The sequence below is a fragment of the Rhamphochromis sp. 'chilingali' genome, assembly GCF_963969265.1.
Source record: "Rhamphochromis sp. 'chilingali' genome assembly, chromosome: 1".
NCBI lineage: Eukaryota > Metazoa > Chordata > Actinopteri > Cichliformes > Cichlidae > Rhamphochromis > Rhamphochromis sp. 'chilingali'.
Window position 1 is genome coordinate 52,971,655 of NC_137929.1, and position 16,508 is coordinate 52,988,162.

At 39.6% G+C, this 16,508-nt stretch overlaps 1 protein-coding gene across 2 annotated transcripts in view; it reads left to right on the forward strand.

The window, feature by feature from the left end:
* Nucleotides 1-14,630, forward strand: part of LOC308411696 (uncharacterized protein) — a 34,330-nt gene extending 19,700 nt beyond the window's left edge. Inside the window, exons 2-5 of one of the 2 annotated variants that reach the window (XR_013974442.1) lie at nt 3,324-3,497; nt 4,747-5,084; nt 11,541-11,600; nt 12,532-14,630. Coding sequence is in view for 1 of the 2 variants with exons in the window: in XM_080905680.1 (XP_080761806.1) it covers nt 3,420-3,497; nt 4,747-5,070 (402 nt within the window). In the remaining variant the exon portion in view is untranslated. Of the gene's footprint in view, nt 1-3,323; nt 3,498-4,746; nt 9,648-11,540; nt 11,601-12,531 lie in introns of those variants that run through there. The other variant, XM_080905680.1, reaches the window with a different exon arrangement.
* The last annotated feature ends 1,878 nt before the right edge of the window (nt 14,631-16,508 follow it).

The following is a 16,508-nucleotide window of genomic DNA, read 5'->3' on the forward strand; positions in this document are numbered from 1 at the left end:
CGAACGTGACAGACAATCCGAGGAAATTGAGGAAACGGAAGTTGTGAACTTACCTGAAACTGCAACTGAGAACTTACCCGAACATGTGGACTTACCTGAGCCTAGTTTGCGGGAAATCAACGTTCAAGTTGAAAATCCTGTGGAAAGGACCCAGCAACCTAGTGAGCAAGTCCTGCCCGAAGTGGATGAGACGATGCTAGAGCGTCCTAATGACCAAGAAAGAGTCATAACTGAGCAGCCCAGTTCATTTGGTTCACAGAACAGCTCTCGGGAAGAACATGACGTTCTTCGTCGGTCTCAAAGGTCACGTCAGACACCAGAAAGGTTGCAGTATTCTACCTTAGGTAACCCCTTACTGTATGTTGTTAATGCAGTATTTAATAGCCTAAACGAAGCCATTTCAAGCTCTATGCAGTCTAACCATTTGGACGCACAGGGACGTGCATACCATCAAGTGGGGAGGGTGTAACCCATATTTGAGTATGGCTTAACTAGAATACACCAGAATAAAAGAATCATTAATCTAAGCAGCACACTTCATTTGTAATGAATAAACCATAGGTGCAGCAGTTAAGGAGTTAACTGTTCTGGTTTAGACACGTGCTACTCTAGGCCAATGAGCTGCTGAAACGTGGTACAGGCTCCGCCTGCCGCCCCTGCCTAGGAGGACACAGATTTTTCTTTTCTCTCTTCCGCTCGCGAACCTTCCATGAGCAAGCTAGTGAGGAAACGAGACAGCGATTTACTGAGACGAGGTATGAAAAAGAGTAATATGGACGGAGAGCTAGCACTCGCCGTTTACGAAAGATTGTTTTACTGTATGTATATTGCTAAGACGAGTAATTAGCTGGTTCTTTTTACATTGCTTAGTCGAGAAAGGTCGGGAGTTAGAGACGACGCCATTTCATCGGTCGTGCGCCATCTCGCGCTGCTCCGTCTTTCTAATTCTGAGATCGGTGAGCAAAGTGTTTTACTTGTTCATTATTTATGTGTTTCATGAATGCCTTGCAAGTAAAATGTTCCAGTGTTTAATGATAATTGTTTAGGAATGTTCTGTAGGAAACTTTGTTCAATTTACTGAAACCCAGCAGTTGAAGTGAATGTGTGAATTGTGATTTTTATGAGGAACTCAATATGTCCCATGACACTGTCGTTGACAGGTCAGGTTTTTTTTTTTTTTCCTTTTGTTTGGTTTTGTTTTTTTTTGTTTCTTTGGTTTGTATCTTCCTGGTGCATTCCAACGGATCCTGAAATTGATGGCGAGCCAACCCCGTTGAAGGACCAAATGACTTTGTTCTGTCCTGCACATCAGAGTGTGGTAGGCCAGATGCAACAAAACAGAGACACACCACGCCATTTTGTACTCGTAGTCCCCCTTTTCCACACACATCCCCCTGGACTCACGGGCGGGTTGTTTTAAGGACACGTTTTACGGACTCTGTACATTCCATGAATGTGGACAAAAGTGAGTGTGAGCGGTCGGAAATAACCCTCCAGCTGATTAACTGTTGCTATTTGTAAACGAAGTCTGTGAAAATGCAAATAAGTGTTAACATTTATATGCTGATGATTGACATTGTGGTTCATTGTTAGATGTGAACTGTACCTCTAGAAAGGGTGCACCCAGGTAAGATTTCTTTTTTTTTTTTTGTTTTCATCGAGTGATCACTGTGATTTTGCCAAAAGGTATTATTAAGAGAGTACCGGTACCGAAAGGGAATAATTTCATTTGTAAGTGTTTTATGTGTTTGTCATAATGTCCTGTTATTTCTAATTGAAAAAAGAAAAATACAATTCCGGCTATTTTTCAAAACTCGTGATTGTCTGAGTCTCATTCATTTCGCCTCTCCTGTACGTAGCCGAACCTACTGGTCCAAATCTTTGAGCTCTTTGGTGTCAAATTTGGGTGATATACTCTTGTTTTGATCTGGGAGTATTTGAGACACGCACATAAGTGTTACACTAGCGCAAAATTTTTTTCTGCATATGAAACCGGAGGAGTTGTCCTTCCATCTTATGCCATCAGCTTGTCCTAGGTCACGGTTTCCTTCCACATAAAGCTTTGCAAAAACTGCATAAAAAGCACTTGCAGCAACAAAAACATAATATTCCAGAAACTTGCTTTGCCGATCCGATCAGCTGTTCATAACACTTCCTACGTTGGAATAGACATCAACGCGAACTTTTGCATTTCCGCCATTACCTGCCTGAAACCGGAAGTGACGTCATTTTCGTGGAAATGTAGTCTTTTTTACCATCAGGGCCTCAGGGCCTATACTGGTGTTTTTAAAAGTTATCTTTGACTTTATGACTTTCTGTGTCGTTTCTGGGATGCTTAGGACTCATATTGCACTGCTGGAAATAGTTTATTTTGATGCATATGCTGCATTTTTTTACAAATTTGCAGTATAATATTTATTTTCGTTTTTCCTGCAGTGTATAAAAATTGTTGTATTTCAAAAATAAAACTATGAAGACACTCAAAATAAATTTCCTGTGGTGGGAAACTATTTTGTGCAACTTTTTTGTATTTACAGTTTTGAGGGATAAGCCTCTTAAATTTCTCTAACTACAAATATATGTTAAAAAATCAAAAACGATTTTCAATTGTTTTATAGTTTATTGCACTTTTTTGCAATTTATGAAATTACTATGCACTTAATGAATACATATTATTAAAATCTGGGCTATAATGGTTGCATTGATGTATAGCAACTTGAAATGCTCCCAAACATGGCTCCACAGCATGTAAAAATATAATATAAGCTCTGGCGGACTTGGTTCTATGGTAGGTCTTAAAGGGTTAAGACTCGACTGTACACTGTGTTCGTGTTTTCCTCCGAAACAATAAGTTCAGTTGGAGCAGACTTTCAACGCCTCTCTCTGTCTCTCGCTAGCAAACTTGACCCAGACAACAAAGTAAAGCTAGTTTTGGCTACGAGCCCGACACGAACCCGACGTATTAGCCAGAGGTCCCTTTACTACGGTTCACAGCCAGTTTTATATACCCCTGGAATATTTTTCTATACGAGATCGCTGCAAAAAGTGCAGCCTTACCCTACCCTACCGACTGTTACTCATTTTATATTAAGATTAAAAAATAAAGTTGGTATTGGTATGGCGAGTAACCTTCAGTAATAGTAATAAATCACACAGCAATAGTACATTCATGTAGTTGTAAAAAGCATGATAATATATTAAGTAATCCAAAGTATTCCGTTACGTTACAAAATACATTTTGGGGCATGTATTCTGTAATCTGTATTGAAATGCATTTTAAAAGTAACCTTCCCAACACTGTCGCTCTCTCTCCTCTCTGCCAGGGGTGGTGCTCATTACGGGCTCCCACCCCTAGCCCACGCACCTGCGCTCACCATAACACCTGCGGCTGATTCCAGCAGATTGAAGCACTATTTAAGATGGTGGACCTGTGCTATTCTTCGCTGGATCGTTGTGCCATCAGCGTCAGTCCCTCTGAAATCTGCAAGTCAGAATCTGTGAGTTTTGTGAGACCATTTACTAACTGGACGTGTGTGTATGTGTACACTTTTCTATCTTCCTGGAAACTATGGCCTGAGATTGCAGTCACGGAAACACATTCATACTTACCTGGGGCCTCAATTTGGAGAAGAATGTGGGACTCGAGGCCATGGGGGTTGACGGCTCGTGCATTCCGTGTTCCTACCCTATGATGGGGACAGGCTTTCGTTTCTCAACCGAACCCATAACCCCTTACCCTAAATGTAAAAAAACATTTGACCAGTACACATCTCTCACAGAAGCCACAACAGTGTGCAATAGAGCCACATTTTCTGGATCTGTGTGTGTGCGTGCGTGCGTGCGTGTGCGTGCCAAGGGCCTGAGGAGGACCCTTGAAGGGTCAGAACGTTGCGCATATGGCACACCATTTTTTAACTTTTTATTAAATAAAAGGTTTTTTTATTTCATTTTTTTGTTTTTGTATTTTTTAATATTATATACTTTTTTTTTGCCAGATAAAGACTCCTATTAGAGTTATTTTAAAAAAATTAATTGTGATTTATTTATATAGCAAAGGTGAACCCAAACACAACAAGTACAACACTAAAAACAACAACACCAACACACCCGAGGACCCGATGGCCTCAGAAGGCTTGACCGTGGTCCTTTATGGGAAAAGACGAAGGGCTTCCCGTAACCGAAACAACTAGCAAGTTAGGTTTCCTACCGGAGGGATGACCCTAACCCTTTTCTGCTTCATGTAGATGGCAGGCTCAGTCCCCTTCCCCTAACACTAAATGTAAGAAAACATCCAAATAAAATTCATACTTACACAATTAAAAAGCAGTTTATACTTGCCTACAAAGTGTAAAAACCATTTAAAAAAAACATTCATACTTACCTGGAAAACCTAAAGGCCTTGCTGTTTAAAACAATTTTAAAAACACGTTTTTTAAAAAGTTATTTCTTACACTTACCAAACAGACCCTATATAAGGGGAGGAGTGCTCAGCTCAGTCATTCGGGCCCTGAAACTCACAGGAGCAGCGTCTCTGGATTTCTGACAACAGCATCTCGGATAACACGCACAACTTTTTTCTCTGCTGGATTTAAAGACTGTATTTACAGTACAGGTAATATTTTTGCATATCCCTAACTGTTGCAAATTGCAATTTCCTGTTCTTTACTTACCTAATTACACTGTTTTTGCGTTTCCTCGTTTGACAGGTTTTTTTAATTACCTTATTTCACTTTCTGTTCTTTCCAGAACACAACAGCCACGGAGGTCGTTGGTGTGGAAAACATGAAGGGATTGGCGGACACTTTCGCGAGATCGCAAAGTATTGAAGATTTACTCCTGGACCCTGACATTATCATTCCGCTGCAGGTGACGACCGTTGAGGACACCAGGAAACTACTGACAGTTGAGTTTGACTACGACAGAGAGGTGGTGGAACTAAAAGCCTTGGAAGGCCTGAGAATACCTTTTTCTAGGTTGAACATGGCACCCTTCAAGATGCACCAGCTGAAAAGCTCTTGGCATATGATCAAGAAACACTTTGACCGTAGTAACTTGTCTGTGGAGGCTTAAAGGTCTTGCACAAGGTAAGAGGCTTTGATTTTGCCAACCTGGACAGGGGATTCAAGTTAGAGGTAATAGTAATTCCCAAGTCCCTTGTGGTGGTAGACAGCCTTTCAAATGCCTGGCTACTTAACAAGGCACACGGTGGACCTTGTTAATGGCGGCTTGACAGAATTTGTTGAGATACTAAAAACCCTTCCACTGGAGGACCTTAGCAGACCCACGCTGCATAAGACCGTGATACAAAACAAGGGGAACATGAATATATTGCCGCAGGATCACGCATTCGTGCTCACCAAACTGGATGAAGCAAAGAGGAGCTCATTTATTTTCCTTTTGATTTTTTTTTTGTTTTTTTTTTTTTGTTACACAACTGATATCATTTAAGGAGACAATATCAAATAATTAACGTGTATAATACTTATTACTTTTAAATGAATAAATGGTCAACTTATGAAATAATAAAACTGGGATAAATAAGCGGGGATTTTTTTGGGTTTTTTTTTGCTTAATACACAAGCACAGCAGTGAACTAGCTGTAGCAGAAGCAATGAGTTTTCCTTTGAAATCAAAGGAGCGAAAACTACTTTTTGACTTCATTAGAAACAAGGGGAACCGTGCACGTAATATTGAGATTCTGAAAGCTGGCTGTGGGACACTAATTTTAAGTCAGCAAACTCAGAAACCGGTGAAGGCAAATGATTACATTGCATAAACTGCCTGTTGGAGTCGAATTGTTAAGTGTTGTCATTGTGTTACTTACAGTTTGACCCACGACTTACAAATTTATGATCAAAGACATTCCTTTGTTTCTGACTCCTTCCCCAGCCAGTCTGTTGGTGGGGGAGGCTGTAGTGTTTTATTATAGGGACATCTATGTGAGGGTTCTGTTTTGTTGCTTAGTAAACTTCCTGCCTTTATGACCCTTTGGTGAGCAGGAGGTCACACAAACGCACCCCCAAACACAAACACATACACACACTCTCGCACATGCATAGACGCACTTACACGTGCACACACATACACACATAGTGCCTTGTCTTTTGTAACCATCAGCGTTGGGTAAGTTACTTTGAAAAAGTAATTAATTACAGTTACTAGTTACTTCTTCAAAAAAGTAACTGGGTTACAATATTCTAAAAGTAATTAATTACTTGAAAAGTAACTATTGCGTTACTTTAAAAAAAAGTTTAACCCTCTGGGTTCCAGGGTATAATTGGCCATTTTTAACTACTTGATTTTCCCTCCACATTTTACCTTTAAAAACTATTTACTTTGCCTTGTTTGGTATCATCCTTTTCAGCACAACCTCACGTGTCTGAATTTACAGTTATGTTTTCGTTTTGACATACTGTATTAACACAATTGATCTAAAATCAGACAAAACATAAAATCAGAGTCGAAAAAGTTATATTTTTTACTGTAACAACCACAAACATGTTTAAATGCAAATATAAATTGTCAATTTTAAAATCCTATGCACAAGTTTTCCAAACAACAAAGTTATTTGCAGCCATTTACCTTTTACCTTGATTTTTTAAATAACCATTTCAAACTATTTACAGAACAATCAGCTGTTCTGCATTCAATAAGATGCCACACAAATTATTTGTGCCACTCCAAAAAAATAATTTCTGTCCACTTTAAAGGAGAACATCACAGCCTGATACCTGCAGGTCTGACAGCAGCAGGTGTATCACTCCTGTTTCTACCTGGAGACAGCAGTCGCCTCATTGTTCTGACACAACACAAAACTATCCACAACACTACACAAGACAACACATTAACTACACACTCCAAACACACTAAATGTAACAAATCTCTCACATCTCAAAACTCGCTCTCTCTCTCTTTCTGCTCTCTCTCTCTCTCGCCGTCACTCCTAAAACTTCCCTTTTTTTATTTTTATTTTGCGCCCATAAGCAGAGAGTGCTTGCTGCGCTGTCCTTAGACAGTAAACGTGACGAAACTATTGAGGAAAAACACGCGTATATATTGTTTATCATGACTCTGGTTTTACGTGGCCTATCAACACAATTTATAAACTGGTATATATCACCTTGTTGCTTTGTCTTTAAGTGGCCATGTGACTGGATTACCACGACTACTTTATTCTTCCTCAGTCAAACAGCAGCACTCATGCGATTGTTTTGCCCCCTTAGCTCCAGGTGTTGTGCTAGACAGTAATCATGATTACCATCCGCGGGAGCGCGCACAGCTGCTTAAAGCTGTAGCACCCAGATTACTTACAGCTACTTCCGTGCAACTAATATAAAATGCGGTAACCTGAACACAACTTCAACCGTCTGTTTGATGAAAAATAGTAACGGACCGCATTTTCTTGTTTGTAACTGTAACAGCGTTGTAACGACAGGAATAGTAATTAGGTAGATTATTCGTTACTGAAAAAAGTAACGCCGTTACTTGTAACGCCGTTATTCCCATCACTGGTAACCATAGGGGGATTTTACAATGGGAGGTGCTTGTGTGTACTGTAATTGTTTTCAATAAAAGGTGGCAAGCGGAGGCCTAAGTCGGAGTCATTTTGCAGTTGGATTCAGAGTGCTCCTCTGAGACTCCGACCGGGGCTTCCCTTGCTCAAGTAAAATCGAACGATCGCTGACTGTCTTGCTTCCTTGTCGTTAACGGGAATACGTTTCTAAACCAGCGGGGCCTGTGGAAGCGTAGACCCAACATTGCCAGGCATTATCGAGACATAGTTCAAGATGCAAGCTTTCACAGAATTGCAGCACAGCAAAACCAGGCAAAAGTTGGATCCAGTCACTTTGCACAGTCTGTCCTAGATTGTGTCAGCAGAACGGTTTGGGAACTGGTGAATGCTATGTATTAGGATGAAGTCAGAAACATCATCAGAGGAGAAAAGTATCTTGAGACTCTGAGGACACTTGTATTCAAAACATGGACATGACAAGACCAAACATAAGTACATCGGACAAAAAATGCGAGACATAGCATGATTACTTCTGCAGGGAGACAGAAATCCTCAATTTTTTTTTCAATGTACCTTCCAACTTCAACTTTGTGGTTGAAGCAGTCAAGGATGTGGCTGGCTTTGATGAAGACAAAAACAGAAAAGAATACCAAACCAGACTTGCCAGTGATCTCAATAAGAAGAACTGGTCCATGCTGACCAATTTGACTCTTCGTGAAGTGATACTGTTTAACCGCAGGAGATAAAGTGAGGTATCAAAAATGCCACTAACTGCATTCACCCTGCGAGACACTTCAGGAGTTCGGATTTGGCAGTAGGACTTTTAGAGTGTGAACAAAACTTTGTCTGCATTTCCAGCGCATCGAAATAAGCCATCGATGTCTTCAATGGAAGCCTTGGTTTCACATCGGTGGGCCTGTGGTGTGTCTGATGAAAATCCCTTTTTCTTCTCTGGACCTGAAGCAGACACTCACTTCAGGGGATCGAAAACCATCAGACAGATTGCAAAGGAATGTGGAGCGAAGCAACCAGAAATGCTGTCCTCAACTAAGTTGGGAAGGCATGTGTCCACACACTGTCCACAGTCCTAAAACTGAGAGACAATGAGATGGACATCCTCGCAGATTTTCTAGGCCATGATATCAGAGTTCATAGGGAGTACTATAGACTGCCTGAAGGAACACTTGAGTTGGCTAAAGTCACCAAAGTGCTCATTGCTCTAGAACAAGGCAGACTATCAGACTTCCAAATTAATTTAAAGAAAAAATGCAGGAAGATGTGGACAGTGATCTTTCAGAGACTAATGCATCAAAGGACTTTCTTTCAGTTCCTCAACACTGAGTAGGTGTCAGGTTTAAATGTTTTTAGCATCCAGCCACTTACTGTGTATAAAACTAGATGACATGATAGTTTTTAAACTTGTAGCTAAAATGTGGAATCTTATGGTGGCAGGCTGTTAACAATAGTGATGGGTCGTTCGCGAACGAAATGGCTCTTAGAGCCGGCTCTTAGACGTGAACGACGCGAGCCGGCTCCTTATCGCGAGCCGTCACGTGGTTTGTTTGTTTGTTTTTTTCTTTCTCTCAGCCTCTCTCTCGCACTTTTTTTCCGCTTCACTCTGTGCTTTACGCTGGGCAGAGGGGGGAAGGGGCGGTAGTTACACTCAGTAGCACAGGAACAGAGCCAGAGAGAGAGAAAGAGCCAGGGACAACAACATTAGAAAGGTATAGTGATCATCCACAACTATTTTAGGTTGCAGATGATAAAGGATTGAGAAAATTTATTCATGCAGGTCCATATGACAGAGAATGTGCATCTTCTGTTTGTTTTCATATTATAATTTATATTTAATTGTGTTGTGGTTTGCAGTGTTTTGTGTTCTTTTCACTTTAAATTGGTTTAAAAGGAAAAAGCTGAAAATTTAAATAGTTAAAACTTGAAATGTGAATAGTTGATTTTTGTATTATATGATTTATTTATTACATTTTATGTGGAGTGAATAAATAAAAGTATATTTACGGTGGCCCCTAGAGACAAAGCACATACAAACTTCAAATCACGTACGAACTCTGAAGCATGTACAAACTCCAAAACACGTAAAAACACGTACAAACTCCAAAACACGTAAAAACTCCAAAACACGTAAAAACTCCAAAACACGTACAAAAGACAACAGAAGTGCTCCAGGATGCTAGGCGCAGTGTTGAGCCTTTGTTATCTTGTGGCTACACAAGCCAGCAAGTACCAACGACCGGATTTGGTGTGTGGTAATAACAGGTAAATGAACTTTTTTTTTTAAAATTATTTGAATATATATATGAGTGCCTGTGTATAAATACACAAACAATACACACATGCTTTCAATTGTGTAATTTAAGTGATCTAGTAGCTCTGCTTTGGAAGTTCAGTTCATGCTAGAAATGTATTTTGTTTTTTGTTTTTTTTTTTTGTTTTTTTAAATGACATCAGAAACAGCAGTATGCGACATTACGTGATGGCAGAGCTTCAGTTCATCCTTTGTCATTTTTTTTTTTTTTTAATAAATAGGACAGGGGGAATGAATGAGAGAGAGAGGGGGAGAGAAAGAAAGAAAACCAAAGGGGAGAAGAGACGGTGAGAAGGGGGGGGAAGAGAGAGAAAAAAAAAAAAAAACTCCTGGGTCACCTGTATGGAGAAAAAAAAAAAAAAAAAAAAAACCAAACAAACAAAAACAAACAGAGGAGACAGCAAACAACAAAGAGCAACATAATAATAGAGAAAACAAAGCACCATCACAATAAACTAGCTAGTCATAGATATCAGTATTTACTAAGTAATAAACGATATTGTGCAGCACGCAAGATAGACAGCGCACAGTGTGCTTTGAGGCAGCAGCCAAGAAAGCTTTAGTCCGCGTCTGTGAATACCCATGTGTGCATACCTGTGTGGATCAGCATGCTTGCATTCCAAAGGTTTCTCCATGTAATGATCTGCTAGGGAGTGTGGGGGGGGCCACAGCCCCGTCCTCCAGGGTGTGAAGCGGGTATGGAGGAGATCAAAACTCCAGACATCCAGAGGCCCCCAGAACACAAGAGACCATGGAAGACCAACAGAGGAATGTATTTTGGAGTTTGTACGTGTTTTGTCTCTAGGGGCCACCGCATATATTTATATATAAACATATATAAATAAAACCACTTGTTTTTACGTTAGTAATTCCTTTTGTGCATAATTTTATATTATTGTTAATAATAAATTAATTAAAGCAACAAAACAACCTGAAGAGCCGGTTCGGAGCCGAAAGAGCCGGCTCTTTTTAGTGAGCCGAACCGAAAGTGCCGGATCTCTAAAAAGAGCCGGAAATCCCATCACTAGTTAACAAAGGGGATAAACTAAAACCTCAAAGTGCATCCCAAATAAATTGTTCCGAAAGAGTTTCTCTCTTTTTACTTAGTTCTTATCACGTGAATGTATGTTCAGTTGTTAAATTTTCTTATCAGTTTGGTTTGAAGTGTACTTCAATGTTATAAAAAGGCTGTGAGTTGTCATTATTGACAGCTGATTTCAGTTTGTTTCTGGCAGGTGGATGGACAAGAACTACATCCCTTGCTGCATTGCCCCATCACTATTGTGCAGACTCTTGGTCCAAACGACAAGCAAAAGATGTCTGCGCTTGTTGTTATGGCTTAATGTTTGAATAGTGCAAAGATGTGGAGACATACCAGTCATCTTTACATACAGTTAATACGTCTAACAAAAAATACATTGCATAGTGTGAAGGCTGAATGGGCACTGAGTTCAACCATATACCATTACTGACTTTTTCTTTTTTGTCAAATGATCCCAAAGATCGAAAAGCCAGCCAACTTCCAATGAGTTTGATGAAACACCCACAGGTATCCAGCAGACTAACTAGATGGTACCTGTTTTTATTCTTTTGTGGTTTTTATAAACACAGAAATGTAATATATATATATATATATATATATATATATATATATATATATATATATATATATCATTATTTGATTTTTTTTTTTTTAAACAGCATCCTCAACACCTAAGAGAAGAATGGAGACTGGATCTGACATTGATGACCCTAAAACAGGTACTTCTCACACCTACCGCACATCTGAGATACCTGTCTTAATTTAACCTCTAAGCAAACTTAGAGGCGTTACAGTGGATAAAATGTGTGCCAAATTTCTTAATTAAGGCTAACTATCTCGTTGATTAGCTGGTTATTATGCTCTTGTCCAAAAAGACTGTTACTGGTCAAAGAATTTACTTTTGTTACTTAACAGAAAAACACTTCTTCATCTGTCAGCTCTTTTTTGAGAGTTCCTGTATGTGAATACTTTAACCTGAAGCAACCAAAGTCATACTCCTTGGGTGGGTGAATACAGACAGAAGTCTTTATCTCATATTATATTGTGGGCAGGGATAGCTCAGTAGGTAGAGTGGTGGCCCCATGATCGGAAGGTCGGGGGTTCGATTCCCCTGAACAGCTACCCTGAGGTATCCCTACACACTGCTCCCTGGGCGCCCAATGGCTCGCCCACTGCTTCACTGAGTGAATGAGTTAAATGCAGAGAGGAATTTCCCCACGGGGATCAATAAAGTACACTTTCTTAATTCTGGACAAGAGGATTCCAGGAATCAGGGCTCTGTGCCAGAAAACATGTTTGGATAAAATTCTGAGTTTAACTTGGTGATGAGGTATAATCCGGGTTTTCCATTTCAGAGTGAGGATGGAGTCAGATACTGGGGTACAGACCCTGTAAACCTAACCTGCAGGATTTCTTTGACTCCTCTCCTGCTTCTGTTGTATCTGAACTGGCTGACTTGCATTAAGTTTTCTTTTTCTCATCCATAAAGTTGCTATCAAAGGTCATAGTTGAGTGGTTTAGTTTGCAGAAGTTTACATTTGCAAACCCAACAATTACCCTAAAACTGCAGTTTCTACCCTTTTAGTTTGTGTTAATTTATCTTAAATTAATTATTAGAACTGTATTAAGTTACTTTCTTTTCTATTTTAGGAACATCAAAGAAGATGACTTGGACATCAGCTGAGGTCAATGCTGTGGAAAAGACACCAATGTCCTTCATTGAGTCTGGTAAAATACCAGGAAAGTCAGAGTGCGTTGCCTGTATTGAGGCTTCACCAAAAGCACTTAAAAAAAGAAGCTGGACAGCGGTAAAATTCTATGTAACAAATCGAATCACTGCAATGCAGCGTAAACCAAATGAGTGTGTGTGAACGAACTGCTGAGGAAGTTTCTGTTGGACTAATTCCCTTTTCCCTGGACCCTCGGACCCTTTTCCCCTGCCACATTCTGTATATATTATCACCTGGTGTTTTCCACTGTAAATAAATGCACTGTCTTCTTTGCAAAGGATTTCTGGTCTGCGCTTGAGTCAGTTTTAAACCCCTTGACAAGTGTGAGGTTTTCTACAGTCAATATAGACTGTAATTATCCTGTGGAGATGGCAAGTTTCCTTTATAGAGCATTCTAAAGTCACAACGATATATGGGCAATTGGAAAGGGCTTTTATTTTAAAAAGCAAAATCCGACTGACTGGCGGCACGGTAGTTAGCACTGTTGCTGCACAGCAAGAAGGTCCTGAGTTCAATTCCAACATCAGGCCGGGGTCTTTCTGTGTGGACTTTGCATGTTCTCCCCGTGTTTGCGTGGGTTCCCTCCGGGTACTCCGGCTTCCTCCCACCGTCCAAAGACATGCAGTTTGTGGGGATAGGTTAATTGGAAAATCCAAATTGTCACTAGGTGTGAATGTGAGTGTGACTGGTTGTCTGTCCCTGTGTGTTAGCCCTGCGACAGACTGGTGACCTGTCCAGGGTGTACCCCGCCTCTCGCCCTACGACAGCTGGGATAGGCTCCAGCACCCCCCGCGACCCTGAAAAGGATAAGCGGAAGCGAATGGATGGATGGATGGATGAATGGATGAATCCGACTGACTTGAAATTGACATGGTATCACTGTGTGGTTGTATAATGTACAACTAGTATGCGGAAACATGAGATTTCCTTTCAAGAGCATTCTGAATACATTGAAAGTCTAGAAAATGAAAATTCACAAGGCTTTTCCTTTGAAATGTAAAAGAAGATGGCCTTGATGTTGACAGGGTGCTACTAGGGTGGAAGGGTACGTCATGCGGATCTAATATTAGTTTTTTAACAGGACTAAGTTATATTTGTTATTATGTACTTAACATATGTCTATTAATTCACTCAAAGTGGGCTTTTATTTTGAAATCAGGGTAAATGTTGAAGCTAAATTCACCCAAGGTTGGGCTTTGTGACAAAGTGGCTAGGACTGAATTAATTTACCATTTGTTACTTGCATATATTGTTCTTTTGTGTTCTGTTATCTTATAGTCAGTCATAGTGCTTTAATGTAAACACAGCACATGTAACCTTGCATACTATCCTGGGTCTGTGGTAGTTTGTGGTAGTATTGGTTACATTCATTACATCTGTGCAAGTGTTCTTAAAGCTAAAGGTCACTTCATCATTAGTTGATTTGAATCTTTCATTTGTTTATGCAGTTTGGTTATACTTACCATTGTGTGTTCCTTTGTGCAGGTCCTATTTGTGAAACCGGTATTTGTGAAGGGCTGCCCCAGTACTTCCTGTTTTTATAGGATATGATGTCATTGATCATGTCAATTGGGTGTAACCAAATGAAGGAAGTTTCTTTTGTGTAAAATTGTTTATTTTCTTTAAAATAACCTCATGAGTCAGATTTTGTGAAGAGATTGACTTTTCAAACCATTCAGCTTGGTGAATGAGTTTGTTAAGTGGAAGATTGAGTTTACTTTTTCTTTGTCTATACTGTGTTATTTAGTCTACCCTGTTATCTCAATGGAAGAGGTTAATGAGGTTCAGATGTGAGTGGAATTCTATATAAAGCAGGTGAGATATGAAACTGCCAGGTTCTGATGTTTTGTGAAATAATTGTTGAAAGGCGACGGCAGAAAACAAAGGACAATTAAAAGAAACTTGAACAGTCTGCAGATGCTTTTTTCCTATCACTTTCCATGCTGCTTATGTTATGCTACCTCACAGGCTTTATTTTGAAATCAGTTTTCAACATCTCTTCCCGTAGTACATGGAATACACAGGGAACACAAAACAAAGTTGAGGCTGGCTTGACACAAGTGTGAAGAACCCACTGGATTTTTGGTAGCCTGTCTTTGGGGCTTCTGGCATAGGTAGCATTGCTGTTTCCTTCACAAGTTTTTTTTTTTTTTTTAATTAAATTATTTATATATATATTTTTAAATACAAGACTAGGCAAGTTTAAAAATGTAATTATAGCTGACTGATACGAGAAATTGTCAAATACAATTTCTCTTTTGTTCCAGACAGACTATTTACTAACTCCAAATTTCAACATGGTCAAATGTCACCTGAAACTGACATAAATTGTTGGTTTTACTTGTCCAGATTATGTTTGTTTTCCTTGGTATCAGCTTTATGCAGCTAGTTAAAAGATGTGCCAGGCTAGGTTAATGCTGCAAAAACTACAGAGCAATTTTCCTGCTCACTTTAATTGCCAAAATTTTGATTTTGTAGCCAAATGCATATTTTAAAAAATGGAATGGGGTTTTAGTGTAGAGATTGAAACAAAACAATGTTACTGTCATGATGCACTATGTGGCAGGCAGGATTGGACTCTAAAGCAGGACTCTCAGAGACGGGAGGTTAACCTTAAAGCACAGCTTTTATTGCTGGATAAAAAGAAAAAATCCGAACACAAAACAAAATCATAGAACTACAAACTCAAATCCAAACACTACGACAATAGAAAGCTACGCAACAGAGGGCAAGGAAAACACAAGAAAATACACACTGGAGTAATCAGGGAATGGGAGACAAGAGGGAAACACAGCTGGGAGAAATCATCTTGTCCCTCCTTACAGATCACTAAAAGGAATGTCAGCTAAATCAAGGAGATTGTCCAACCCATTCACTTGCTAGGATTGGGCCACATTTATTAGATATTCTTCTAATGTTTTTGTTTTAGTGTGTGTTTTTGGAATAAGGTGACTTGAGTTAAATGTGTGTAAATTTCCAAAAAATTCTTTATAAAATTTTTTCTTGATTGTCTGAGCATGGTTGTGTTATAGTGTTATAGTGAAAATATTATGTTGTAATGGAAACATCAAATTTTCAAAATATGGATGAAATAACTAAATGTCATGTAGCCACACGATAATTCTTGTTTATGGTTATGTAAGTAAATGTGAAATAACTTCACAAATTTGGTAAGCATCAGAATTTCTTGTTTGACAAAATTTGAATTTTTGCAGTCCCTGATTTGTTTGATAACGTGCACTTATAGTATGAATTTGCAAATCCCAAGTTAACTCATTTTCAGAAAGATTTTCAGAAAACTTGACCTCTAACCTCAAGGTCAAGGTCACCAGGATTTATTTGTCCAAGACTTAGTGCAGCTATGGTATCATTTAGAAAATCCTTTGGGACATATTTCTCAATTCATTGCATTCACAAAATTTTCAGAAAACCTCATCTCTGACTCACCAAGATTTGAACTTGTTCAATATGATTAGTAGATGCATCTATGATATTAAACTTCATATTATAGATGTACTACTGAAACAGTTTTTGCCATTGCTGCTGATTGACAATGTGTGATTTACCAACAAATCAAGAGATCAAGATTATTGTTGCTGGCGACTTCAACCACACCAACTTAAAGACAGTCCTCCCCAGATTCCACCAACATGTCTCCTGCCACACCAGAGGAGACAAGACTTTAGACCATGTTTGTTCCAACTGGCACTGCTCTGCCTCGGACCGGAAGGCGTTGCAGAGGATCGTGAAAACTGCCCAGCGCATTGCCGGAGCACCACTTCCTGCCACAAAGGACATCTACAGGAAGCGGTGTCTGAAAAGGGCTGGGAAAATCATCAAAGACCCCAGTCACCCATCACATGGACTCTTCACCCTCCTGCCCTCTGGGAGGCGCTA